The following is a 27,629-nucleotide window of genomic DNA, read 5'->3' as shown; positions in this document are numbered from 1 at the left end:
AATTACAGAGAAAAAAGTAATTAATTTTGAAAGATCTCCCCTCTGGTTATCCGAAAAGAGGTTAAAGATTTAAAACAAACACTAGACAACAGAAGTACAAACTGTTGTGGACTCAGCAGGCCAAGCAGCATCTGTGGGGAGGAAGAAATCATCGATATCTAACATTGAGTTGTTGGACGCTACCTGTGATGCCAACATGTCAACATGCTGTTTCGGGATAATGTGACTTGTCCTTGATATAACTTGGCTGCCCTTTGGTTGGGCAATGACCGAAGCATGAATAATTTTGGATTCGGAGATTGGGCTAATTTCAGGTGGCTTGCTTGGTCCATCAACGTTTAGGCCTCCAGGTACTTGAAATGAATGTTGCATGGTTCCTTCTAGTTGCGCTGCTGGAATGATAATATATTTTTTTAAAGCAATGAATGAGGAGCAGAAAGATTCTTAGTTCATCTCCCTGGATATCTATCAATCTATACATATAACTAAAACTCTCATCATATGTATATATATACATATAAATAAAAATATAAACACACATATATATAATTGCTATTGCACTATATTATATATAGTGCAATAGCAAGTTTTGTTCAATTTTACAAAGTATTTCCCTTAATAAACTTTAATTTACTTTATTTTTTAATCTAATACTTCGGTGTTTAAATGAATGGCGTCACAAAAGGCACACAACGGGTCCTCAGCCACCCCTGTGCAGTTGGGGGAGGGTTGCCTTTGCCACATAATACTCCCTAAATTCTGAACCAATGGAGTTCTGTGCACTTAATGTTATTTATGATAAGGTTGTGGACTCTTTTTTTTATACAATAGCTTATTTAGATCTGGTAATATTTTTAGACATTAACACACTTGTTTTTCATTGCATTGTTTTCAGCATGCAGCTGGGAGAACCAAGTCTACTTGCATTGTTGGTTTGATTTCAATAAGATGAAACTTTCCTTATTGTGCTGGCAGTAAGGATTCTATGTGAATGTATTTCAGATGGTTTCAAAGGTCATAAGTTTCAAAGGAGCAGAATTAGGCCATTTGGCCCGTCAAGTCTACTCCGCCATTCAATCATAGCTGATCTAACTCTCCCCCCTAACCCCATTCTCCTGCCTTCTCCACATAACCCCTGACACCCATACCAATCAAAAATCTATCTCTGTCTCTCTGCTTTATAAATATCAATTAACGGCCTCCACAGCCTTCTGTGGTAAAGAATTCCACAGATTCACCAAACACTGCAAATTCATCACCAAAGCAGTCCCTTGAATTAAACGTGGTTGTATTTAGAGAGGCAAGAAGATAAATGTGAGAAACAGAGAATTTATACCTTTTGGATCTGATTTGGGATTGAAGAGAGAATAAAATAGGATCAATAATAATAATAATAATAAATTTTATTTATGGGCGCCTTTCAAGAGTCTCAAGGACACCTTACAAAAATTTAGCAGGTAGAGGAAAAACATGTAATGGGAATGAAATAAATAGTAGAGACATGACTAGTACACAAAGTAAATACAGAATTCAATACAAAACACAATATGAGGCAATTAATGCACAGATGAAAAGGGACGGCACGTGGGGCTAAGGATAGGCAGAGGTGAAGAGATGGGTCTTGAGGCGGGACTGGAAGATGGTGAGGGACACGGAATTGCGGATCAGTTGTGGGAGGGAGTTCCAGAGCCTGGGAGCTGCCCTGGAGAAGGCTCTGTCCCCAAAACTGCGGAGGTTGGACTTGTGGATGGAGAGGAGACCAGCTGATGTGGATCTGAGGGACCGTGAGGGGTGGTAGGGGGAGAGGAGGTCAGTGAGATATGGGGGGGGGCAGATGGTGGAGGGCTTTGTAGGTGAGGATCAGGATTTTGTAGGTGATCCGGTGGGAGATGGGAAGCCAATGAAGTTGTTTGAGGACGGGAGTGATGTGATGCCAGGATTTTATGTGGAATGAGGTGTCATCAGCGGTCACTCTAAATGAGTATGACTGTCCTCTCCTCTCTATAGGATCGTCTACTGGTGTGTCTGCAGATGTCTGTAGAGGCCGATCTGCGATCCACACATCTTGGTGCTACCTGGGCAGTGGAGACTGGTGGTGGTTGGTAGTCATCGGGCCCCCATCTCTCTCTCCTTACGGTGCTGTCACTTTGTCTCTGCGACACGGCGTAGCTCCTTTTCATGACGTGGAGCTCCTTCCTGCATGGATTTCCTCCAGGAGCGCCTGCCCAGTGCAATTTGCTCCCAGTTGCTCGATGTGATGTGGAATTTCTTCAAACTGTTCTTGATGTTGTCCTTGAAGCGTTTCTTTGGCCTGCTCAGGGCTCGCCGACCTTCCTTCAGTTGAGAATACAGGATCTGTTTAGGGAGATGTGTGTTGGACGTGCGGATGACTAGGCCAGTCCATTGAAGTTGGTGCTGCATTATTGTGGTGGTGATGCTGGCCATGTTGGCTTCCTCCAAAACGCTGATGCTCAGAATCTTTTGTTAGGATCTTTGATGGTTTTGATCCAGGACTCTCAGGTGCCTGCTGTAGGTGGTCCATGACTCGGCTCCATACACAGGGTGGGGAGGACAATGGCTCTGTAGACCAGCAGTTTTGTTTGGGCCTTTAGGTCTTGGTCTTCAAAGACTCTTTTCCTGAGTCTGGCGTAGGCTTCGCTGGCACAACTCAGGCGATGGTTGACCTCAGGGTCGATGTCAGCTTTTGAGGAAAGAATGCTGCCAAGGTAGGGGAAGTGGTCAAACTTTTCAAGAGTGGTGTCGTCCACTTTTATAGTGGGCTGGGTAGACGGCTGGTTGGGTGGAGGTTGACGTAGGACCTGGGTCTTCTTGATGTTTAAGGCCAGGCCCATGGCTCTGTATGACTTGGCAAAGGCAAACAGGATGCCCTGGAGATCTTCTGCAGAGTGTGTTGCAACCGCGCGGTGGTCCGCGTACTGAAGCTCCATGATGGCGGTGTTACTGACTTTGCTCTTGGCCTTCAACCTGTTAAAGTTGAAGAGCCCACCGTCAGTTCTGTAGAAGATTGGGATCCCCTATGGCAGCTCTTCACCGATGAGAAGTATGGCAGCAATGAAGACAACAAACAGGGTGGGTGCGATGATGCATCCCTGTTTCACCCGTTTCCACAGTGAAGGGCTCGGACTCAGAGCCGCAGCTGCTGAGCAGTGTGACCGACATGCCATCATGTAGACACCTCAATATTCTGATGTACTCGTTGTGGCAACCGCACCTTGATAGTATGCTCAAAGAGCCTGACGGTCTACCGAGTCAAAAGCCTTTGTCAGGTCTCTAAAGGCTATGTACAAAGGCTGCCTTTGATCACATTTTTCCTGGCGTTGGTGTGCTGTGAATATCATGTCTGCTGTACCTCTGGACGTGTGGAAGCCACACTGTGATTCTGGGAGTACCTCCTCAGATAGTGGTAGAAGTCGGTTTGCGAGAACACGAGCAAGGTGTAAATGGATGCCAAAAGTCACTTTTCCATGTTGTATGAATCTATGAGGTATAATGTTCGGGACAGTAGTATGGTAGCAGATACATTAATTGGATTCATAATTCAAAATTCTGAATTAACAGCCCAGGGAAGGACATCTGCCATCTTCAGCCAGTCTGTGACACCAACGTGGTTGACATTAAAAGTACCTTGGAAATGACCAAGGAAACCACCGAGTTATATACAGGATGAGCAGTAAAGAACATACAGCACTGTAACAGGACATTTGGCCCAACTCATTCACGCCAACCAAGGTGCCATGCTGAACTGGTCCCATTTGTCTGTGTTTGGCCTTTATCCACTAAATGTTCCTATCCATGTACCCTGCACAAGTTCTTTTTAAAATATTACTATTATAATTATATCTGCCTCTACCACTTCCATGGGCAGTTTGTTCCATATACCCACCACCTCCTGTGCGAAATATCTGACCTTTGTCCCCTTTAAATCTTTCCCGTCTCACCTTAAACCTGTGCCCTCTCGTTTTAAACTCCCCTAGCTTGTAGAAAAGACCGACTATCCATCCTCTATGCCCCTCATCTGATCTTGACCACTTCCTGTTGTTCTGTACATTAATTTTAGAAAAAACGCTGCCACTTACGGCTGTGATTTTTGGCCATCTTACTCAGTCTCCCTCCGCTGCACAGGACAAGAGGATTTTTCCCATCGATGAAAAGTAAAAGAGTTATTAGTGTTTAAAAAATGTTGAGATTCTCTCTCCTGAAGGCCACGCCCCTTCCAGAGGGACTGTAAAACCCGGATGTGTTGAGTGCCTTAGTCAGTCTCTGCAAGATGGGGGAGCGAGAGGGTCACGTCTCTCAGTCTGAGCTGTGAATAACACTGAACACGTCTACTATACTGTGAGTGGCTTTACTGTACTGTCAGTTCCCTTAACGTGGTTTGAAAATATAGTTTGGCAATGCTAAAGCTGTGTTGCCTTTGGTTTGGAAATGCTAAAGCGGTGTTGCCTTTGGTTTAGAAATGCTAAAGTTGCCTTGCCTAATTAAATTTGTCTTGCCTAATTAAATTTGCCTTGCCTAATTAAAGTTGACTTGCCTTCTGTATAATTAAAAGTCTAATCTTGACCACTTCCTTTTTGCGCTTTATATTGATTTTAAACGCTATCACGTACGGCTGTGATTTTTGGCCATCTTACACGAGTCCCCCTCCGCTCACAGGTGCCGAGGATTTTTCCCATCGATTGAAAATAAAAGAGTTATTAGTGTTTAAAAAATGTTGAGATTCTCTCTCCTGTCAATCATGCCATGAAGGCCAAGCCTCCTCTGGTGGGAGGGACTATAAAACCCAGAAGTGTGGGCGTGGCTCAGTCTTTGCAAGATGGAGGAGGGAGAGGTCACGACTCGCTATCTTTAGTGGCCTTACACCCTGCTTGAAATGGTATGAAACTGCACTTACATTTGGTGGCCTTGCACCCTGCTTGAAATGGAATTTCAAGGAATAGTTGTGAGTCAACTGCCAGCCCACCAGCCGTGAGTGAGCGAGTTGCCAGCGCAACAGGCTTGAGTGACTGAGCCGCCAGCCCAAGAATCGATTCGACCCACAACATCCATACTAGCCCTCTGGAAACCAGTCCCTTCAGCCCACAACATCCATACTAGCGCTCCAGAAAGCCCCCCCACCACCCGTACTGGCCACCAATATTGGAATTGGTGGAGATGTGGAATATTGCGTTGGGGACCAGCCCTCCCGTGTGATGCTGGTCCCCCACTTAGTCTAGTGATTTTATAAATCTCCAAAGGTCATCCCTCAGAAATGAGAAACTAAGCACTACAGACAATGCCGAAGGTGCCAAGTAATGAACATCTCCCACAAGAGGGTTGGTAACCATTTCCACTTTACATTTAATGGTATTTCCATAGCATAGATCCCAAATCATTATACTGGTGTACAGCACTGACGAAAAACAGTCAGACTAACCACATGCCTATAACTGTAAGTCAGAAGCTGGGCGTCCTGTGGCAAGTCTTTGCACCATTTAGACAAGCATTTAAAAGGCAAGACATTGAAGGATATGGGCCTAGTGAAGCCAATTTATCTCCAGGTTCAAGGACAGCTTCTTCCTAGCAACAATCAAGATGTTGAATACTGCACAACTCTAACCACTACCTCAGTAGATGAGATCATGGGTGGATGTGCTTAAGTCTCAGAAAACATGCCAAACTAGAACCGGCTTGTTTACTCACATGGGGAGATGGGATATTGCTAATGGATGCGCAGATGGTGAGCAAAATAAAGGTGTCGAAACAATCATAAATATTACCATCCTCATTCTCTTTCTCGATTTGGTCGAGAGTAGCCTTGGCATGCATCTCCTGAGCCCGCAAACACACAGGTGAGGTGCCATTTGTAAGAGCTTCATTTATAATGGAATCTATGGTTAAATAGGCAGCTTGATAGTGGTTTGCAAGGAAGTTGGCAGTGTTTGTTTTTCCTGTAACAAAATATGAAAAAGCATGTTGCAACATCAGAAAAGTTAAAAAAAAATTAGTATCTATAGAATATGTATCTTTAAAATGTCAATATCCAATTCTTAAGGGCTATGCGGGGAAAGCACTAAGGCAGTTGGGATGGCAAATGTTCAGCACACATCTTCCATCAATTTTCAGTTGTCTGATAAAAACTGAATCAAACACAGTGGTCTTAACATGTTTAATTAGATTAAGGAATCAAAGTTCAGCCACTTAAACATGGATGGACATTGTTACCTCCTGTGTGGTTATTGATGATAATGTGCAAACTTCAGAAATTTCCAGGAAAACCAAACAAAGGAAAAGCAAGAAGATTCTCAAAAGATCGTCCCTCTTAATAACACCTAGGAAAGAACCATTATCCAGACACATTGAGCTGCAGCATCTCTTTTGCAGAGCATAAGGATTGGAATATTTGATTGCAGTATAAAGGCTAAAAAACGCTTGAAAACATTTGCACTGGTGATAGAGCTGAGGCCTCAGGGGCCAGTCGGATTCAATCCTGTGTTATTTGCTCGTTCCCTCTGTGACTGTATGGGTTTCTTCCATGTGCTCCGGTTTCCTCCCACATCCGAAAGACACGTGGGCTGGTAAGTTAATTGGCTTCTGTGCATTGCCCCTAGTCTGAAGGGAGTGGATGTAAAAGTGAGCTAGTGTGAACTACTGATCGATGGTAGGCATGGTCTTTGTTGGCTGAAGGGCCTGTTTCCATGCTGTGTCTTTCAATTAATTCAATAAATCAACAGTGCTGTGCAAAGGGCCAGCGTTGTGTGAGTGGCTGGGTTTCTTATGTGTGTGACATATGGTTCACAGTGTTCACTGTGGATGTGACTGAGTGATCCTGGCCAAGATATGGGAGAAATGCAAACTTTATGGACAAATTATTTTCCAGCAGTAACCATTAGGAGCAATTTTGGCTTTGATAGGCAGCTAAGCTATGGCAGTAAGCACCAACTCCTTCTGACAGATGATGAAACAATGTAACATGGGAGAGGGTCGTCTGGGGAAAATTATAATGGCCCCACAGCCCAACCAATAAAAGGATCAATTACATCCAAAAGGATTCCATAGTTTGTTCTGATGGTAAGCACACCTACAGTAATTCACTGATTCGATTCGTTAACTCACTCTGAAGAAGGCTTAGGTCCTTCGGTTAAAATATTCACCTACTTACAAAGCATATAAGCACTGTTCTTGTCCTTCACATCGTGTGCTCCAAATGTTACAGCAATAGGATTCATAGCAAAAGGATTTGAGTATAAGAGCAGGGAGGTTCTACTGCAGTTGTACAGGGTCTTGGTGAGATCACACCTGGAGTATTGCATACAGTTTTGGTCTCTTAATCTGAGGAAAGACATTCTTGCCATAGAGGGAGTACAGAGAAGGTTCACCAGACTGATTCCTGGGATGGCAGGACTTTCATATGATGAAAGACTCGGCTTGTACAAGCTAGAATTTAAAAGATTGAGGGGGGATCTTATAGAAACTTACAACATTCTTAAGGGTTGGACAGGCCAGATGCAGGAAGATTATTCCTGATGTTGGGGAAGTCCAGAACTAGGGGTCACAGTTTAAGGATAAGAGGAAAGTCATTTAGGACCGAGATGAGAAAATCATTTTTTACACAGAGAGTGGTGAATCTGTGAAATTCTCTGCCACAGAAGGTAGTTGAGGCCAGATCATTGGCTATATTTAAGAGGGAGTTAGATGTGGCCCTTGTGGCTAAGGGATCAGGGGGTATGGAGAGAAGGCAGGGATGGGATACTAAGTTGGATGATCAGCCATGATCATATTGAATGGCGGTGCAGGCTCGAAGGGCCGAATGGTCTACTCCTGCACCTATTTTCTATGCTTCCATGTTTCTAATAGCTTCAAACAGTGGCTGTGCAGCCACTGGTTTCACTGCCACATTTCTAGTGGCCTCCGAAATGAACATCAAACGCAGTGGGTGGTCACAGAACTTATTGTTCAGCTCTGTATTATAGTGTTGTGTACATTTAATGTTGGTTTTCTTGTACGGCCCAATCATTTAATGTCTCAGATCTAGGTTACTGACAAGGTTTACCCTAATTCATATTCCCCTTTTTCTATTCACAGTTCCTGTACCAGAAGCTGAATCAATACCTGAAGAAGGAGTTCCATATACAATAAAGGCAATGCCTTTGCGGTTCCGGGCAGCACATGCCTCCGGGGACAAGTCAAGTCCGAGGTATCTGCCAATGGCCTTAGATACGGGGGTGACTTCTAGTTCTCCAACACCAATATTGAAAGTGGATTCTATTTTCTCTCCTGCAATAGACACATAAATGTTACACATCGATCTTTGCACAAATTAATTTCCCTATCTTCATTCTTTATTCGTATCTACAAGAAACTTTCATTGATAGTAAATTCATGGTCTTGCCCACTAACCTCAGCATGATACTGTTTTCGTTCTGAACAATTAAGAACAGAAAGCGATGGTAAAGACAAAATATAATAATTCTCAAGAAAGGACACTGGGGTCACACGATAGGGTTAGCCCTCTCAATTCCTTCCAATGTGGATTTTCTCATGCTGACCTTCACTCCTTGGTGAAGGTATGGGAAAAGAATGACATGCTCTATGTCCAGAGGCCAGGGGGACCATTGAACTTGCCCAAAGTAAAATAGGACCAGATAGATGAGGTTCAATGCTATATGTCAATGGTAAGGACCAGGACGGCATGCTAACAAAGTTCAAAATTCTCATGTGTAATTAGTCAATGACACCCCTTCAAATATTATATCATGACTTCACGTAAAACCACGCAATTTATCACAATCTCCCAACAAGCAAAACTCCCATTCAACATCTATTGGTTTATCACTACAAGCCTCACATTAACAGCTTCTAGCTGTCCTCTCATTTTTTTGCTGACTGCCTATTGGGAATAAGGAAATAGTAGCAAGATTATTTGCTGTGAATGAGCCGAGTGACATTTGTATTTTTATTCATCATTTTTCAGGATCTGGGCATTACTGGAAGATTATTAAGTATAACACCCAAATATCCCTCAAATATGCATGAGTATGTCAAGGTAAGGCTCTACTTGAATGACTGCAGTCCTTCTGGTGAAGGTGCTCTCACAGTGCTGTTGGGGAGGGAGTTCCAGCATAGTCCCAATGATCATGCAGAACCAGATATTTATTTCCAAGTCAGTATAATGTGCAAGTTGAAAGAAAATCTCAATGTGGTGGTGTTCCCATAGTGCTGTTGAAGAAATATATGGGAAGGAACTGCAGATGTTGGTTTAAACCAGAGATAGACACAAAATGCTGGAGTAACTCAGCAGGACAGGCAGTATCGCTGGAGAGAATGAATTGGTGATGTTTCTGGTCAAGACCCCTCTTCAGACTGATGGCAGGGGAGTGGGAGATACATAAAAAAGGAAGTGTATAGATAATGAAGTGAAAGTTGTTAAAGCAGGATAAAGGGAATAGAGATCAAGGAAAATGGAGAATAGATCATTGTTAGTTGGGAGAAGGTAACAACAAAGCAAACAGAAATAAAGTGTAGTCGGTGACAGTAAGACTGGTTCAAGAACTGGGAAGGGGGAGGGAATGGAGAGAGAGGGAAAGCAAGGGTTATTTGAAGTTAGAGAAGTCAATGTTCATACTGCTGGGGTGCAAACTGCCCAAGCAAAATATAAGGTGCTCCTCCTCCAATTTGCACTGGGCCTCACTCTGACAGAAAGGACCCAGGACAGAAAGGTCAGTGTGGGAATGGGAAGGGGAGTTAAAGTGTTGAGCAACCGGGAGATCAGTTAGGTTTAGGCGGACTGAACGGAGGTGTTCAGCGAAATGATTGTGGAGCCTGCGCTTAATCTCGCCAATATACAGGAGTCAACACCTGAAACAGCGGATACAGTAGATGAGGTTTCAGGAGGTGCAGGTGAAACTCTGCCTCACCTGAAAAGACTGTTGGGGTCCTTGGACGAAGTTGAGGGGGGAGGTATAGGGACAGGTGTTGCATCTCCAACAGTTGAAGGGGAAGTACCTGGGGGTACTTTGGGTGGGAATGGATGAGTTGACCGGGGAGTTGCAGAGGGAATGATCTCTGCGGAAAGGGGTGGAGATGGGAAGATGTGGCTAGTGGTGGGATCCCGTGAGAGGAGGCAAGAATGTCGGATGATTATGTGCTGTATGTGACAGCTGATGGGGTGGAAGGTGAGGACCAGGGGAGAGGGGGAGCAAGAGTGGAGCTGTAGGATATCGAGGAGACCCTAGTGAGGGCCTCATCTATAATGGAGGAGGGGAACCCCCGTTCCCTAAAGAATGAGGACATCTCTGGTGACCTGGTATGGAACACCTCATCTTGGACGCAGATGCGGCATAAACGGAGGAATTGGGAGTAGGGGATAGAATCTTTACAGGAAGAAGGGTGCAAAGAAGTGCTGTTGAAGAAGACTGGGCAGATAACTGCACTGCACTTTGTAGACAATACATACCATACAGTTTCCACTTTACCAAGATGAATAAAAGATACAGATACAGTGTTCAGGGTAGACAGTGAGAAACAAACGCCCATGATGGGAGTCAAGATAATGATTGGTATATGTATCGGTTTATTATTGTTTTATTCCCTCAGTCGCCATTGCAGTTGCTGGTTTTTCAGGCAACTGTCATCCGTGGTGCTGATTTGACTGCGTTGTGTTTACAACTCTCTACAATTTCTTGTGGTATCCAGATAGGATATTTTCTCTCTTACAGATGATCTTCCTACCCTTTCTCTTTTTCTTCCCCATCTACTGAGAAACATAATAAATTTGAGCTATATTGTTAAGCAAATATATAAATAGAATTTCTTCACTGCCAGTGGTAGATGGAAAACAGCAGCACACTCCCCTCAGGAAAAAATGTGATGGGACGAATCGACTAATAATTTAAAGAACATTAAATATATGTTGTTTAACAACAGAATGATGGGATTTGGAAGTAATGTGATGTAGTTAGGATAAACGCAATTAATAGTTTTAATCTCTGGAGCGCAGAAGGTTAACGGGGGACGATAGAGGTCTTTAAAATGATGAGAGGGATCGACAGAGTTGATGTGGACGAGCTTTTCCATTTGAGAATAGGCATGATTCAAACAAGAGGACATGACTTCAGAATTAAGGGACAGAAGTTTTGGGTTAAAATGAGGGGGAACTTCTTTACTCAGAGAGTGGTAGCGGTGTGGAATGAGCTTCCAGTGGAAGTGGTGGAGGCAGGTTCATTGGTATAATTTAAAAATAAATTGGATAGGTATATGGATGAGAAGGGAATGGAGGGTTATGGTATGAGTGCAGGCAGGTGGGACTAAGGGAAAAAATTTGTTCGGCACGGACTTGTAGGGCCGAGATGACCTGTTTCTGTGCTGTAATTGTTATATGGTTATATGGTTAATGGAAGATTTTGCTGTACCTTTGGCCTTTGGTGCTTTCTCAGTTGCTTCAATTTCAATCTCCTTTTTGTCCTCTACAGCTGAGACAACTGTTAACCTTGAAGATGTTTCACTTTCACTTGACTGAAGTCTGAAGGCTTCCAACCTTTCAGCTTGCTCAGGCGACTTATTTTCCCTTTCACCTTCTACTGAGAAATTAAATAGTCGCAAATTATATGGAAATTGTAATTCAAATTTAAACCAGCTTCAGATTTCATCTTTGTTGTTGTCTTTTTTATGTCATTTTTACACAGAGAGAGTGGTACGAGCCTGTAATGTGTTACCAGAGGAACTAGTAAAGGCAGATATGATAACAATGTGTAATGGGCGTATATATATATATATGTGTGTGTGTGTGTGTGTGTGTGTGTGTGTGTGTGTGTGATATATATATATATATATCTATATCTATCACGTGCAGGACATGGGATTAGTTTAGATTGGCATCATGGTCAGCACAGACTTGGCGGGCCGAAGGTCCTGTTCCTCTGCTGTACTGCATATGTTATTACTCTGATGGGAGCATTTAAATACTTTGCAGACCAGAAGACCTTGTGTCAACAGACCAGTGTAAAAGTAGAAACAATGCAAATGACAATGGAGATAAATCTGAGCAGCATCTCCTGAGAAGAACTAAACAGGGTTTACGTTTCAAGCTCTTGACCTTGTGTGAAAATGCAAATTTTAGAAATCATTAAAATGCTATAGAAACTGGCAACCTAACATAAAAGCAGAAAACGCTGAAAACACACAATAGGTCAGACAGCAATTTTAGAAACAGAAAAGGTTAATATTTCAGGTCAGTGATTGTTTTCAGAACATTGATCTGAAAGGTTAAATCTACTTCTGTTTTGTCTGCTAAAGACTCACAGCAATTTCTCTTTTTTTTCCAAATGCTGGAGGTAAACAAGTTTTAGGATGCAGAGGGAGGGAATAGAACATAGAAGTACAGCACAGGAACAGGCCCTCCAGCCTGCAATGTCTGTGTTGAACATGATGCCATGTTAAACTAATCTCCTCTGCCTGTATCTGATCCATATCTCTCCATTTCCTCCATATCTATGTGCCGATCTAAAAGTCTCTTAAATGCCACCATTGTGACAATTTTAACTTTGGGGATACGAGTGGTGCCAAAGAATACTGTTCAACATGATAATGAGTCAAGCCAAATGAAGAGTGCTGTGCTTGATGGGGACTATTCCTTTCCTGGGAGAAAGCAGGGAACCTTCTGGCAAGGGATGTGGGGTGTTGACGGTGAGAATGACTGGATGTTAGTGGTAGGAAATGGAAATATTAACGTATTGTTTCAGAGGCATTATGGAAATAGGAGGGAAGAAACAAGGAGATATAACAAACACTATGAAGCAATAGATCTGACTCAGTATAACACAACCAACAACCTTTGGTGTAGTAAACAACTGTTGGCATTTTGGGGGGCCTGGTGGGGTAAATTATAACACCACACAATATTCAGCGAAGTTAAAACTGCTCAAAAACTTGATCAAAATGTACTTTCAAGAAACAATGTTAAAGAGAAGAGAATGTGTGTTCTAAATCAGGAATGACCATAACGGCAGATAATGCATTCATATAGAGGGTAAAGTCACAGTGAACCTGCTAAGTGTTGTTCAATGTGCCGTTCCACGTTGATGTGCGAGTATACTTTCTTTTGGAGTACCTACCATTTTCCGCTTCAATAGCCTCCTGTAATTTTCTCTTTGCTTGTTCCTGTTCTTCAATTAGAATCTGCTCTTTATAGTAATCCAGTAACTCTACCGGCAACCTCTCGCCTGGTTGTCTAGGTGGCAGTAACAGCGTATTCAGTGAACTGTAACCTTTCATCTTCCGCAGAATCTGTCAGTGAAAAGATGGACCAGAGAGTTCAATGTTAAAGGGTGTTGCAAATGAAACAAGACTGATTAAAAACAGAAATGCTGGAACACCCAGAAAGCCAGATCGTCTCTGCGGAAAGAGAAACATTCATTTTCATTATATTGCAGATTTGCAGCATTTGTAGATTTCTGCATTTCATATTGGAAAACCTGCATTTGTTTAATCTGCAGGAATGCTTATGCAGTTGGTTTAACATGCTACACCTCAGTGCAGTAGAATACTTGCTATAATTTGGATTACTTGTATCACATCTCAATTCTTCCTGTGATCAATTTCCATTTCCCTTGTACAAATTCAATAACATCCATTCACTACAAGAAAACTATTTTTCAATTATCCTTTTCCTTTGAGTCACAGTGGTATTCATCTTCCATACATAGTCAAAGAGGTTTAAATAAATCTCTCGTGAGCTATAAACTGAAAACACAATGATGCTTAACAAAAAAAGACACAAAGTGTAGGAGTAACTCAGCGGGTCGGGCAGCGTCTGTGGACAACATGGATAGGTGAAGTTTCAGGTCAGGACCCTTCTTCAGACTGATTGTGGAAGGAGGGAGTAAGTTGGAAGAGATAGGGGCTAGACAAACCCTGGCAAGTGATAGGTGGATACAGGTGGGGGGGATACAGGAGGATAACTCCCATCAGGGTCTTTTTACCCTTGTCGCTTCATACAATAAATAGCAAATAAAAACCTCAATATATATTGGAAAAAAAACTAGCAAACAAACAATAATATTGCAAAGACAAAAGCAACGCCACCAATGAACTATGTAGTTCAGAGTTTATTTGGAGGTTGTAGTGTTTAATAGCCTGATGAATGTACCAACAGAATCACCCCACCCCTCTGCCCACCTGCCTGGCTTTTTGATAAGACATTGATATTGACGAGTTGCCCAGATTTTCCAGCAATAATTAAGAAAATTTCTGGTTGCCAACATAAATATCAGCATCAATATGGGCAGCAATACCAAGATAATTTTAAATCACAATGTTATACTGTGTAGCCTGATAACCATAACATTACAATTAGTCCTCTTCATCTTTTTCTGGCTTTAAAAGAGGTGTTGTGGGAAAATATAGCTTCTGATAATTTGAAACCACCTTTCAGATCCTATTTCAAACTTAACACCTTAGCACTCTGTGATGCCTGTGTAAAATAATTGATCCATCCTAGTTCATAACAGAAAGTAAAACACAATTCAATACTTTGTATTTTGCAGTTGTAATTTGATAAAATCAAGAGCAATTGCTACCATTGTTCCAAGAAACCAACGGCAGATATACCTGTTCCTTTTATGTGTTGTTCGGATATGAAAACATCAACAATGATTTGATGTTTCACCACACCTTGTATTGTCGGCAACATTCTCCAATGAAATTGTGAAATCACTTGAATCACATGACAGTCCCTCACTAAAATATACTGAAAACCTAATTTGTTGCATTAGGTCTAAATTAGTTTTTAAATGGTATTCCTAGCTCTAATTACTGCTTTTAAAAATCCCTGGCTCTAATTAAATTTATGTAAGCCTATTGAAATTACTTTGCATGAACATTCTAGTGCAAAAGATTATGAATGAAAAACAATTACATGGAAATTGAATCACAGAATATCATTTTTATCTGTGCTAAGATTAAATTTCAATGAAAGGTCTTTTGGAATAAGAAATTGAGAACTTACTGCAAGTTGCATTATTTGCAATTTTCCATCTAGATAATAAAAAGTGAATTTGGATCTGGTCTGGTGTATGCCACTTAGCCCTAGAGTGTTCTCTGCCATTTCATGAGAATGACCCTGATCTGACCGTAACCCTCACATCGGCAACCAAACACTAACCTTTCACATCCTTGCTTATCAAGAATCAATCTTCTTCTAACTTAAAAACATCTAAAGCTCGACTACCACTGCCCTTTGAGGAGAGATTGTAAGAGCAGCCCCTCAAACAAATGTTTCTTGGAACATTAGCAATCAGCTCATAAATATGCCTTTATCAGCACCAGTCAATTTCTAGCCATATATTTTGAAAGAAAATATGATACTTCTGCTTCTATCGTAATTGAATCTTCAGTCAGAACTGTGTATCTTGGTTAGATGGTGTTTTAGTGTTGATGGTATGATTTCTGTAGGAATTCTTTGGTGATATAAGCTATTTATGTAGCAAGTACTGGGATAAGGAATCCCATAAACTGTCATCTGACAGCAGCTAGTCGCCAGAAAAGAACAAAGGTTGCTAGATCGTTGTGAGCAATCTTCTCTGAGATCGGCTCCCCCCCCCCCCCCATTGCCAGGTTGAGGTCATATGCAAAAACTAGAGGAACAGGAACAACTAATATTCACGGTCTGAAACAAGGTGCTGACCCATAAAAATATACTGAAAATTAACAGGTTCCTACCCTGCAGGAACGGGGTACTAATTTTGGATGATCAGCCATGATCATATTGAATGGCGGTGCTGGCTCGAAGGGCCGAATGGCCTACTCCTATCTTATAATTTTCTATAACTTGGTCAGTCAATTTCCGACTGTAGATACAACCTGGGCTGCTAAGTTCCTGAAGTACTCTGTTTTTAGCACATACAAGGCAAATTCCTTGTATCTGAATACTTGGCCAATAAACTTACTTAAGGCCCTGTCCCACGAGCATGCGACTCCATGCGGCAAGCGCAGACCTAAAGGGCCTGTCCCATGAGCATGCAACTGGATGCGGCAAGCGCGACCAAACCAGAAGCGGGGGCCGCGCGGACGTCTAGTGTGTGACATGAAGTTCGAGCGAAGTCAGCGGAATGTTCGCGCGTGACGTACGGTGTCGAGGCGGTGCATACGGCGTCATGGTGGCTGCGGGTCGGCAGGCCGATGCCGCGCGGAATTTTTGAACACGGTCAGTTTTGCGGAACCCCGCGTGATGTCGGGACCAGCTCCGCACAACTCCATACGGCTCCGACAATCGAAGTGGGATGGGCCCCACGATGCCGTATGGTTCAAGCGACCACGTTAGGTCGTGCTTGCCGCATGGAGTCGCATGCTCGTGGGACAGGCCCTTAACTTACTTACTTCAATGCAGATGAAGTGTCCCAACCCAAAACGTCAACAATCCCATTTCCCTCCACTGATGCTGCCTGCCACTCTTAAGTTCCTCAAGCACTCGTACTGATGGTAATCTAGAGGACACAAATTTGATGGGGATGTTTCCTCATTTAAACCTAAATAGTGGACATTTAAATTGGTAAACTGATCTGTTCCTCAATGGACACAATAAGCCAGCATACCGTTCAAGCCTGCATTTCATTCAGTATGATCATGGCTGATCTGCCCCAGGCTTCAACTGTTATTATGCGCCATTTGTGGGACCTTATATAGACAGGTGTGTGCTTTCCAAATCATGACCAATCAATGTAATTTACCACTGATAGACTCTAATCAAGTTGTAGAAACATCTCAAGGATAATCAATGGAAACAGGATGATCCTAAGCTCAATTTTGAGTGTCAGAGCAAATGGTCTGAATGCTTATGTAAATGTGATATTTCAGTTATTTCCTTTTAATTACTTTGCAAACATTTCTAAACATCTGTTTTCGCTTCTTCATTCTGGGGCATTGTGTGTAGATTGATGATAAAACAAATGAATTTAATCTATTTTAATATAGGACTGTAACATAACAAAATGTGGAAAAAGTGAAGGGGTCTCAACATTTTCTGAATGCACTGTAACTCAGTTTTAAATGACAGCCCCTGTATTCTGTAAACGATGGGCAATCTATTCCACCAGTGTAACATCCTGGTACTGGCAATCTATCTCTTTGTTTCTGAGAAATTATGAAATTGATAAATATCTACAAATACCTTTTCTTCTTCCAGGTATTTCTCATCAAATTCTAAAGAGTAGAATTCAACCGGGAAGCTGCAAGGATTCTTCACAACTACCGTTCCCTCCGTTTCTGTGCTGTATGGTAAAACTGGACCCAGTTCCAACAAAGTGGAAGAAAAGTCTAAGCAAGGCTCCTGCCCTTGACCTCTGCCCATGATCAGCACCTGGTTACTGCTTTGTGCCAAGTTCAACACCAGCCGATGGTTATAAAGTTTCTGTTGATTTAAAAGAAACAATCATAATTAAAATTTCAGTTGTTATGATTGGGGATAATTAGTTGCATTGTCACTCATAAAACATTCTGTTAACTATCACATTAGTATGAAACAGAACTCTACTTATCAATATGATTGAGCAATAATATGTTTTTAGATATATAAAGAGAAGAAAAGGAGAGATGGTTTCCAATGCAAAAAACTGAATAGACAGGTTTAAGATTTTTGACCAAAGAACTAAAAGGAACTAAGAGGAAATTTTCATGCACAGTTATTATGATCTAAAATATACTGCTTGAAAGAATGCTGGGAGCAAATTTAATAATTACTTTCAGAAGTGAATTAGCGAGACTATGGGCAAAAATCAGGGAACCAGGACAAACAGGACAGCTCATAGAGCCATCTTGTCATAATGAGCTCAATGACCTTGAAAGCTGAGTCGAGCCAATAGAATGTCCTCAGCAATCTCTATTTCCCATGCAAGGCAGTGGCTGGCTCACTGGATGGATCATGGCTGGCCTGGTTCAGTCCTGAGTATTTAGGACAGTCAGCGCTGATGCTGTTCAAAGTGTTCACAGAATCAAAGAGAGGACAGCACTGAAACAGGCCATTCCCCATCAAGTCTGAATTCACCCATTCATATCTCACTAAGGTTCCTTGGATGACATTCCATCCTACATATTCTTGGGCAAGTGCAAAGCCTTTGCTCAATGGGGCCATTATGATAGTCAATATCACCAAGACACAAATCTCCACAGGCAGCTGCTACTTTATTCTTTGGGTAACTAACCTCCTCTGCAGGGGTGAACGTCACTTGCACATTAACTCTCTCTCCAGCTTTGACCACACCACATAACGGCATCATAAGAAACACCTGGACTGGCTGCTTCAACTCTTTCAATAATTGGGATCGCAGGTGCAGGGGAACGTACCTATCAAGCTGTTTAATTCAGAAACAGCAAAATAGTATTAACAATGTACAAGATCAATAAATTACATTTACACAGAATTATGCAGATGTTTGCAGTAAACAAAGTGGACATGTCCTGTCACTATATACAGTGGCTTGCAAAAGTATTCATACCCCTTGAACTTTTCCACATTTTGTCACGTTACAACCACAAACGTAAATGTATTTTATTGGGATTTTATGTGATAGACCAACTAGCTGTACCACTATGATGCCCTAAAATATAACTGTTACTATGAGAGAGTTTTAAACTTAAGGGCCTGTCTCATTTGGCCGTCATTTGCACGTCACACAGATGGCGTGCAAAGATTTTGTATATCACAAAATCCTGCGACGCCGCGTCTGGCCGCGTTATGTCATCGCGCACCATGCGTCACGTGCGTGTCACGTCGCGTGCGTCGTGCGTCGTGACGCGTAAATGATGTTGCGTAACTTACGCACAAATGACGGCCATGTAGGACAGGCCCTTCAGCTTATTGGCGCAACAATACTATTCAGGTTCGATTAATTCAAGAACATAACTCATTATCACCTTCTTAAGCATAATTAGGAACTGTCACCCACCACCACAAACCTGAATTAATAAAATGTAACTTTGTGTTAAATGCATCTATACTATTCACTTGAACTATTTTATGAGATGGATAATTCTTTCTTCTCATCGCACTGCTGAAAAATGTTGCTTCTAAATTTCTGAATGGGTTTATGATTATCTTATATTTATGACACTCGGATCTAGAATTGTCAAGATAATTGCAAGTCACTGTGAAATTGAAAAAAATATGTTCTCACCTTTTGCATTACAAGGCTGCTATCAACGAAGGACCATTCACTGGGAACTTCTAGATGGTTGTAGAGCTGGATAGTTATAACTTGACAATGTCCACACTGCACAGTGCCAAAGTCCAGATTGTCACTTGAGACAGTCAAGGCTGGCTCTGTCACAGTAGCTTGCAGGATGACATTCACTGCGGGTCCACCTACAACCTGAACAAATCATTAGAAATATTATCAAACTAATTCAGCACATTTCAATTATCTTCTCCCCCTTTCAAGGCAACCTTTTCAATGGTTCAATAGTATGTTATTGGCACATGTATTGAGACAGGGTGCTCAGCATTTTTCATGGCATAATGTTAATCTCCTCACTTATTTTCAGGAAATACAACATTCAATTTCACTGCTACGTGGATGACACCCAGCTCTACCTGACCACCAAACCCACTTCCATGCTTCCTCCCTCTTCCCTGTCTGACTGCTTAGTGGAAATTAAAAGCTGGTTTGCTCACAACTTCCTCAAACTCTACAGTGACAAAACTAAAATTGTCCTTGTTGGCTCCAAATCCACCCAATCTAAATGTCTAAATTTCTCACTCACCATTGACAATTCCATAGTCCCTCCTTCCTCAAAGTTCAAAAGTCAGGGTGTCATCCTTGATAGCACACATTCTTTTGAAAAACACATCAATAATCTCACTCGGTCTGCTTACTTCCACCTTCTTCGTCCATCATTCACACCTAACAGCACTGCTACTCTCATCTCCGCCCTCATCACCTCCCGTATTGATTATTATAACTCTCTCCTCTCTGGTGTACCCCACAAGTCCATCCATGAACTCCAATTGGTCCAGAACTCAGCTGCCCGCATTATCACCAGAACCCCATCCACCGAACACATCATTCCCATACCTCAAACAACTGCATTGGCTCCCTGTCCAATACCGCATTCGCTCCTCCATACCTCTCTGAACCCCTCCAGCCTTACACTCCATCCCGAACTCTCCAATCCTCTTCTTCCTCCATCTGCTCGCCTGTCCATGATGGGGTCCAGAGCCTTCAGCCGTTCTGCCCCTTGCCTCTGGAACTCTCTCCCACTATCCATCTGTACCCTAGATTCTCTCCCCACCTTTAAACCTCCCTCAAAACTCACCTACTCAGACCAGCCTATCCCACATCACTTTCTATCAAATTCATGGATATGTTGTTTTTGTTTAATTTTATTTTTATATTTGTAATGTGCCTGTTTTAACTGTAAGATGTCCTTGAGTGTTTTGAAAGGCACCCATAAATAAAATGCATTATTATTATTATTATTATTGTTACTTGCAGGCGTTATGTTAATATGTTTTTTTCTATACATTCAAGGGATGTGGGCTTTGCAGGCAGAGCCATCATATCAATATGATAAAATGCTTATTATATAAGCATGGTTTTATGAAAGGACGATCTTGGCTGACAAATCTGTTGGAATTCTTTGAGGGAGTTATAGCAAGATAGACAAAGGAGTCAGTAGATGTTGTTTACCTGGATTTTCAGAAGGCCTTTGATAAGATGCCGCAAGTGAGGCTGCTAAAGAAGATTAGAGCCCTTGCTATTACAGGGAAGATACTAGCATGAATAGAAGGCTGGCTCAATGGTAGAAGGCAAAGAGTTGGAATAAAGGGGGTTATTTCTGGTTAGCTGCCAGTGACTAGCAATGTTCCATAAGAGTCGGTGCTGAGGCAGCTATTCACATCATATATCAATTATTTGTGACCACATTTGAATGCTTTGTGACCACATTTGTGGATGATATGAAGGTAGGTGGAGGGGCAAGTAGTGGAGAGAAAGTAGGGACTCTGCAGAAGGACTTGCACAGGTTGAGAGTGTGGGCAATGAAGTGATAGATGGAATACATTGCAGCAAAGTGTGCAGTCATGCATTGAGAAAATAGGAATAAAGGCATGGACTATTTTTAAAATTATGAATAGGAGATGCAATGGGACTTGGGAATGCTGGTACATGATTCCCAAAAGGTTAATTTCCAAGTTGAATCAGTAGGAAGGAAGCAAATACAATGTTAGCATTTATTTCAGGAGGCCTAGAATATAAAAACAGAGGTGTAATATTGATGCTTTATAAGGCACTGGTCAGACAGCATTTGGAGTATTGTGAGCAGATTTAGGCCCTATATCTGAGGAAGGATGTGTTGGGTTTAAAGAAGGTCCAGAGTAGGTTTATGAGAATTATCCTGGGGATGACTGGGTAAACAAATGATGAGCGTTTGACGGCACTGAGCCTCGCTGGAATTTAGAAGGATGAAGGGGTACCTCAATGAACGTTACCGAATAGTGAAAGGCTTGGGAATGGAGAGGATCAAAGATCCTATAGCGAGCAAGATAGTCCACTCCTGCTATATCCAATGGGTTGACGTGCAGTAGGCTACGGAGGGCCATTTTGTCGTCCATTTCAGTAACCAGGCCCGATTTTGTATATTTCTCTCGCAGTGTTATCAGCGTTGCGGGGGAACAGTTTGTGTGTGTGATATAGGGTTAGATTCATAATTCTGTTCATTCATAATTCTGTTAAATTTTGTTAAATTTTGTTAAAGATTAGTATGTAAACAAATTAAGATTTTTAAATGGGTTTTTTTAACATTTCTTTTAAAATGGCTCATGTGCTGTGTTTGAGTTGATTTTTGTATTACACTTGCACTCTGTAATTCATCTAATCACACTGTTCACAACTGCGGTATTTGGAAAAATAATAGCAATATCAAGATTCCAGTTGCTCTACTCTTGGAATGTTCCTTAATGTTTTTTTGTGTCTATGGAATTGTTTTTCAACAATAAAATGGGTCTGGTCTTCCCAATAGCCAGAGAGTGGAATGAGATCTGTCTGTAGTGGTGGGGTTATTAAATGAAGTATTTAACAAAATAAAAATTGTTTTGAGCTAGATTAAAAAGTGATGTATAACTTAACGATGGTTTTATTCAGCTACCGTAAAACTGATTAGATTGTGTAGGAAAGAACACACATACACACATATATGAAATTGATATAGATGTATATAATCATATAACACACACATATATATTTCTCCAGATTTTTATATCTAATGATAAACTTATTTCGGACACAAGGCCCAGATAAGGGACAACATTACATAAAAATACATTGCAAACCTCCCCGCAACTTTACCCTGGCGTCCCAGCCGTGCTGATCCGGGCCAGACTTCCCACACGCTGTTAAAGGAACATAAGCATCATTTTGCTTTTTATTGTGAGGCAGAGAGGCAGAAAGAAAATGAGGAGAAGATTTTTACCAAAGATCTTTGCTTTTTATGAGGATGGTTCCGTAACCGGCTTCCGTCTGCGCACTAGTATCTTTGCTCCGCTATCGGAACTTTGGTGCAGAGACGAAAGCCGGTTACGGAAATGGGGCCGAAGATCACCTATGAAGTTGCCCATGACCATACTACATCTTTTTCGTCGAGTGGACTATCTTGCTCGCTATGGGATCTTTGGAGAGGATGTTTCCACTAGTAGTATAATCTAGAACCAGAGGGTATAGCCTCAGAGTAAAAGGACGTACCTTTAGAAAGGAGATGAGGAGGTATTTCTTTAGTCAGGGAGTGATGAATCTGTGAAATTGCCACCGACTGCTGTGGAGGCCAAGTCATTGGGTATTTATACGATTGACAGATACTTGATTGGTAAGAGTGTCAAGGTTTATGGGGAGAAGGCAGGAGAATGGGATTGAGAGGGAAAGATAGACCAGCCATGATTGAATGGTGGAGTAGTCTCGAAGGGCTAAATGGACTACTTCAGTCACATGACTTATGAACATTATATTGGCCATCCCTAGTTGTCAACGAGAAGATGGTGACGAGCTCCCTTCTTGAACCGCTGTTGTCCTTGAAATGTGGGTATTCCCCCAATGCTGATAGGGAGGGAGTTCCAGGATTGTGATCAAAGACACTGAAGGAAGGGCGATTTATTTCCAAGAAAGGACAGTTTGTCGCTTCGAAGGCAACCTCCTGGTGCTGGTGGCTCCATACTTTTGTTGCCATTGCCCTTTTAAGACAGGTGGGTTTAGAAGGTGCTATCTAAGGAGTCTTGGTGGGTTGCTGCATGGTAGATGGAGGACAGGCTTGAGGAGAGAGGAGGAAAGTTACTTGCCGCATGATTCCTCGCTGTAAGTAGGCCATTTCTATTCTTGTTATGTCCACTGGAAGAACCTGCCCGCTTCATTTCATAGTGTCATGGACAGATAGCGTTATACAATATGGAAAAGGACATTCAGCCCAACCTGTCCATGCCGTCCAAGATGCCCAATCTACGCTAGTTCTTCCTGCCCACGTGTGGCCCATATCCCTCTAAATCTTTATCCTCCATGTACCTATCCATATGTATTTTAAATGTTGTTATTTGTACGTGCCTCACCTACTCTTCCTCTGGCAACATGTTTCATACAACCACGACTCTATGTGTGAAAAAGTTGCCCTCAGGCCAGGGCTCAATCACATTAAATGATGAGAGGGATAGACAGAGTTGATGTGGACAAACTTTTCCCTTTGAGAATAGGGAAGATTCAAACAAGAGGACATGACTTCAAAATTAAGGGACAGAAGTTTTGGGGTAATATGAGGGGGGAACTTCTTTACGCAGAGAGTGGTGGCGGTGTGGAATGAGCTCCCAGTGGAAGTGGTGGAGGCAGGTTCATTGGTATCATTTAAAAATAAATTGGATAGGCATATGGATGAGAAGGGAATGGAGGGTTATGGTATGAGTGCAGGCAGGTGGGACTAAGGGGAAAAAAAATTTGTTCGACATGGACTTGTAGGGCCGAGATGGCCTGTTTCCGTGCTGTAATTGTTATATGGTTATATGGTTATATGGTTCTTATTAAACCTTTCCCCTCTATTCTTAAACATATGTCCGCAGGTTCTTGATTCCCCTACCTGGGTAAAAGACTCTGTGCATTCACCCTATCTATTCACCTCATGAATTTATACACCTCTATAAGATCATCACTCAGCTTCCAGTGCTCCAAGAAATAAATCCTAGCCCGCCCAACCTCTCGTTGGAGCCCTGACACAATCCCCATAAATCCTCTCTGCACTCATCCCATCTTAATGGCATCCTTTCTATAGCAGGTTGAACAAAAGTGAACACGTGTAACATAATATCCCAACTTTTATACTCAGTACCCTGACTAATGAAGGCCAGTGTGAAACATTAAAGAAGCATAATGAGAGTCAACTGCAATTGCCGATACTTTACATTGATTTATAAGTACAACCCTTTCACAGGGAAACAGTGACAATGATCGCAGTCTGCGCTAGATGATCTGTGGGCTAAATTATTACCGTGGCAAAGGTCTAATCAGGCCAGGGCTCAATCACATCTTGCAGCATTTAACCCCACTCTTTCTTAATTTCCCTTTCGTTCTTCATTCTTCACTCCCTCTCAATTTCCTCTCCTATGTGTGTTCTCTCTATTTCCCCTCATTACTCCTGCCACATTTGAAGTTGGTGCAAAATACAACCTCCTTTAAACAGTAGAAGTAGTAAAATCCATTTTCCTGATAAAGATATTTTATTATGAAGGAATACATTTATAACTACCTCTGAATGCAAGATCAAAATTAATCCTAAATATGCTATGTATCTTGGGTTGCCAACTCTCTCACTCCCAAATAAGGGACAAAAGGTCAAAATAAGGGACACATTCCCGACGGCAATTCGTTGACCGACTCGGCCGTGGCTGGGTGAATGATGGGTTGGCCCGAATATGAATGATGACAAACCAATTTAGCCCAATATACAGAATGTCCCGGCTAATACAGGACAGTTGACAACCCTATATGTATCAATGGTACTTGAGCCAAGAGCATACACAAGGCCTGAACCTGTCAACCTTGTCCGTAACCATCTAGCTGTGAGGACAATGCAACTCTTGATCTTTCGCGGCATAGTGTAGCAGGGGTGGAGATGGGCTGTAACACTGCCGTGAAGATTAAGGGATGTGTGAGGAATCACAAGCACTTACAGCTCTTTGGTAAGTGATGCTGAAAACACCTTTATGTATGTGATGGCATTTGGATATAAAAGGTCACAAAAGTTGTCTGTTTAAGCTTGACAGCTGCCGCATTCCTAATATATCATCTTTGACATCATCTTTTCATATCATATCCTTTCATGTCTTATCATATTATCACCTATGAATTGTACTGAGCAGTATAGTGAACTAGAGTTCTCAGACCAAGTGATACATCCCAAAGGATATCAATTATTGTTCAAACCTGAGAAAAAAAATTAATGAAACGGTACGCTAGAAAAACATGAGTGATTGTTAACGCACCTGTATTGATAGCAAAGCTTTTGTAAAGCCAATAGTGAGGCTTGCACTAAGGGGATCAAATCGTACTTCAAAAGTCTCACTTTCACAGCAGGGAAGATTCTTCACCCTGTGCAGTTCAGTGCAGAAACCTGCAGCACAAATTACAACAGATACATCACCATACACACATTTAACTTAATTTTACTTGAGTGCACATTATAGTGAAAAGAAATTGAACTTCTGCTGTAATGCCCTTGCTCAATTCCACCACTGACGAGAATGTGTATCTGAAGTAGTCACTGAATAACTGAGTGAATTCTAAGGATTTCCAATGTTTTATCAAGAGATTAATAGATATCTCACGGCAAGTTACAGGTTATAATCTACTCATAATGTCTGGATAGCAACTTTTTACTTTGTGCACAAATTGTACAAAAGTGAAAACCATAGAATTGGTGCAACCTACCGAATTCCACTTCTCTACACACGTAAACAGGATATTTATTTCCTGATAAATATTGATGGCACCAGTTATCCTGTAATGTCATTTGGTGCATCCTCATCTCAAACTGGATCTCAGCTCTCTGATGAAGAAATATCATTGGGCACTTACAGAAAACCAGCTTCCCCACAGTCCCTTCAACATCAGCTGTGCAATTTAAAGGGCTATTCAGTTGCTCTTCACTGAGTGTTGCTCTGAAAATGGAAACATCTTGCACCCACTCCAGTTCTCTGGGTTTGGAGGCAAATGATGAGGCTGATGTGGAAACTGCTGATTCTTCTGCAAGTTGGGGAGGAGGTGCCTGGCAGGGTGAGTGATTGGGTAGCTTGTACACTAATATGCTCTTTCCACTATTTTCGTGGGGCTTCTGCATATGCCCGATGCATAAATTTAAGGTCCTTATTATCATTCTGAATGCTCCTTTTTCAATTTGTGACTGTGCACCAGAGAGTCCCAGGACCACAAAGATTGATTCTAACAAGTAGTTTGTAGGCAAAGGAACATGCAGCAAGTGGGAGGCTTTCAAAAGTGAGATAGCGAGAGCTCAGGATCTGCATGTTCAAGTAAAAGTGAAAGAAAAGGCCGACAGAAGTAAGAAATCCTGGATGCAAGGAATATTGAGGCTTAGGCATGAAGAAAGGAGGTACAGGAGGCTGGGATCAAGTGAATCCTTGGAGGATTAAAAAAGATGCAAGAGTATGCATCAGAAGGAAATCAGGAGGGCTAAAATGAAGCATGAGATAGTTTTGGCATAGAAGATTGCACAGAATAAAATGTTTTATGATATTAAGGGGAAAAGAATGCCTATCAAAAGACAAATGTGGGCAACAATTTTGCTCCGACTCTTCATTCACAAAGGGGGTTCCTTTGTAGCTTCCTTGCATCCCTTCCATGCTCCTGCCCCATGATTGGCAGCAACAGCTTTCGATTATTGCCATTTTCTGCAGACCACAATGAAACTGGAGAACTGCTCTGCTGTATACTACACTGGAAGACTCTGCAGAGGTTGCAGAATCACTTTATTGAAAATCTCAATTGTTTGATTAAAAAAAAAAGCAGGTTTAAATCTCATTTTTACAAATGGCCTTATATCCTGTTCAATTTTAATTTTTTGAATCTGGACATGATAAATCATTTAGCGGAATAAAGAAGGCCGCATTGAATTAAATCAGGTCAGCAATGATCACAAATTATGAGGGGCCTAGACAGGTGGACAATAAGAAACTATCAACTTTTTTTATGGTTGCTTCCTGTATTTACAACTAGAGGGGTTTGAGGTTTAGATGGGATTTGATGAAAAGATTTTTTCACCCAGATGGCGGTTGAAATCTGGAATGCTCTATCAGAGGGGGTGGTGGTGTCAAGTACTCTCACAGCATTTAATAAGTATCTCGAGGAGCACTTGAATCATCATTGTGCAGAGGGCTATGGACCAACAACTAACAAATGGGAGTAATATAGATGGGCACTTGATTGTCAGCAAGGACATTGTGGGCTGAAGGGATTGGTTCTGTGCTGTATCACTCTAATTTCAGAATACTGGAACTATGTTTTTTAATATCCATGTGACGGCAATTTCTATACTTAGTTTTAATTACCGTTACTACTCGGGGATGTGGTAAAAATATACTTTACGCACTCACTGCACTCGCT

At 41.8% G+C, this 27,629-nt stretch overlaps 1 protein-coding gene across 1 annotated transcript in view; it reads right to left on the bottom strand.

Annotated features, from left to right (window-relative positions):
- The window catches only part of hydin (HYDIN axonemal central pair apparatus protein), a 341,361-nt gene that overhangs the window by 164,633 nt on the left and 149,099 nt on the right, over nt 1-27,629 (bottom strand). Inside the window, exons 33-41 of the mRNA XM_055648745.1 lie at nt 25,496-25,623; nt 19,164-19,358; nt 18,192-18,341; nt 17,162-17,401; nt 13,110-13,281; nt 11,409-11,576; nt 8,110-8,274; nt 5,778-5,948; nt 184-392 (exon numbers count right to left, since the gene is read on the bottom strand). Coding sequence (XP_055504720.1) covers nt 184-392; nt 5,778-5,948; nt 8,110-8,274; nt 11,409-11,576; nt 13,110-13,281; nt 17,162-17,401; nt 18,192-18,341; nt 19,164-19,358; nt 25,496-25,623 — 1,598 coding nt within the window. The remainder of the gene's footprint in view (nt 1-183; nt 393-5,777; nt 5,949-8,109; nt 8,275-11,408; nt 11,577-13,109; nt 13,282-17,161; nt 17,402-18,191; nt 18,342-19,163; nt 19,359-25,495; nt 25,624-27,629) is intronic.

This window comes from Leucoraja erinacea, chromosome 17 (genome assembly GCF_028641065.1).
Source record: "Leucoraja erinacea ecotype New England chromosome 17, Leri_hhj_1, whole genome shotgun sequence".
Lineage (NCBI taxonomy): Eukaryota > Metazoa > Chordata > Chondrichthyes > Rajiformes > Rajidae > Leucoraja > Leucoraja erinaceus.
Note: the sequence above shows the minus strand (reverse complement) of the source record. Positions and strands in the feature narration are given on the sequence as shown.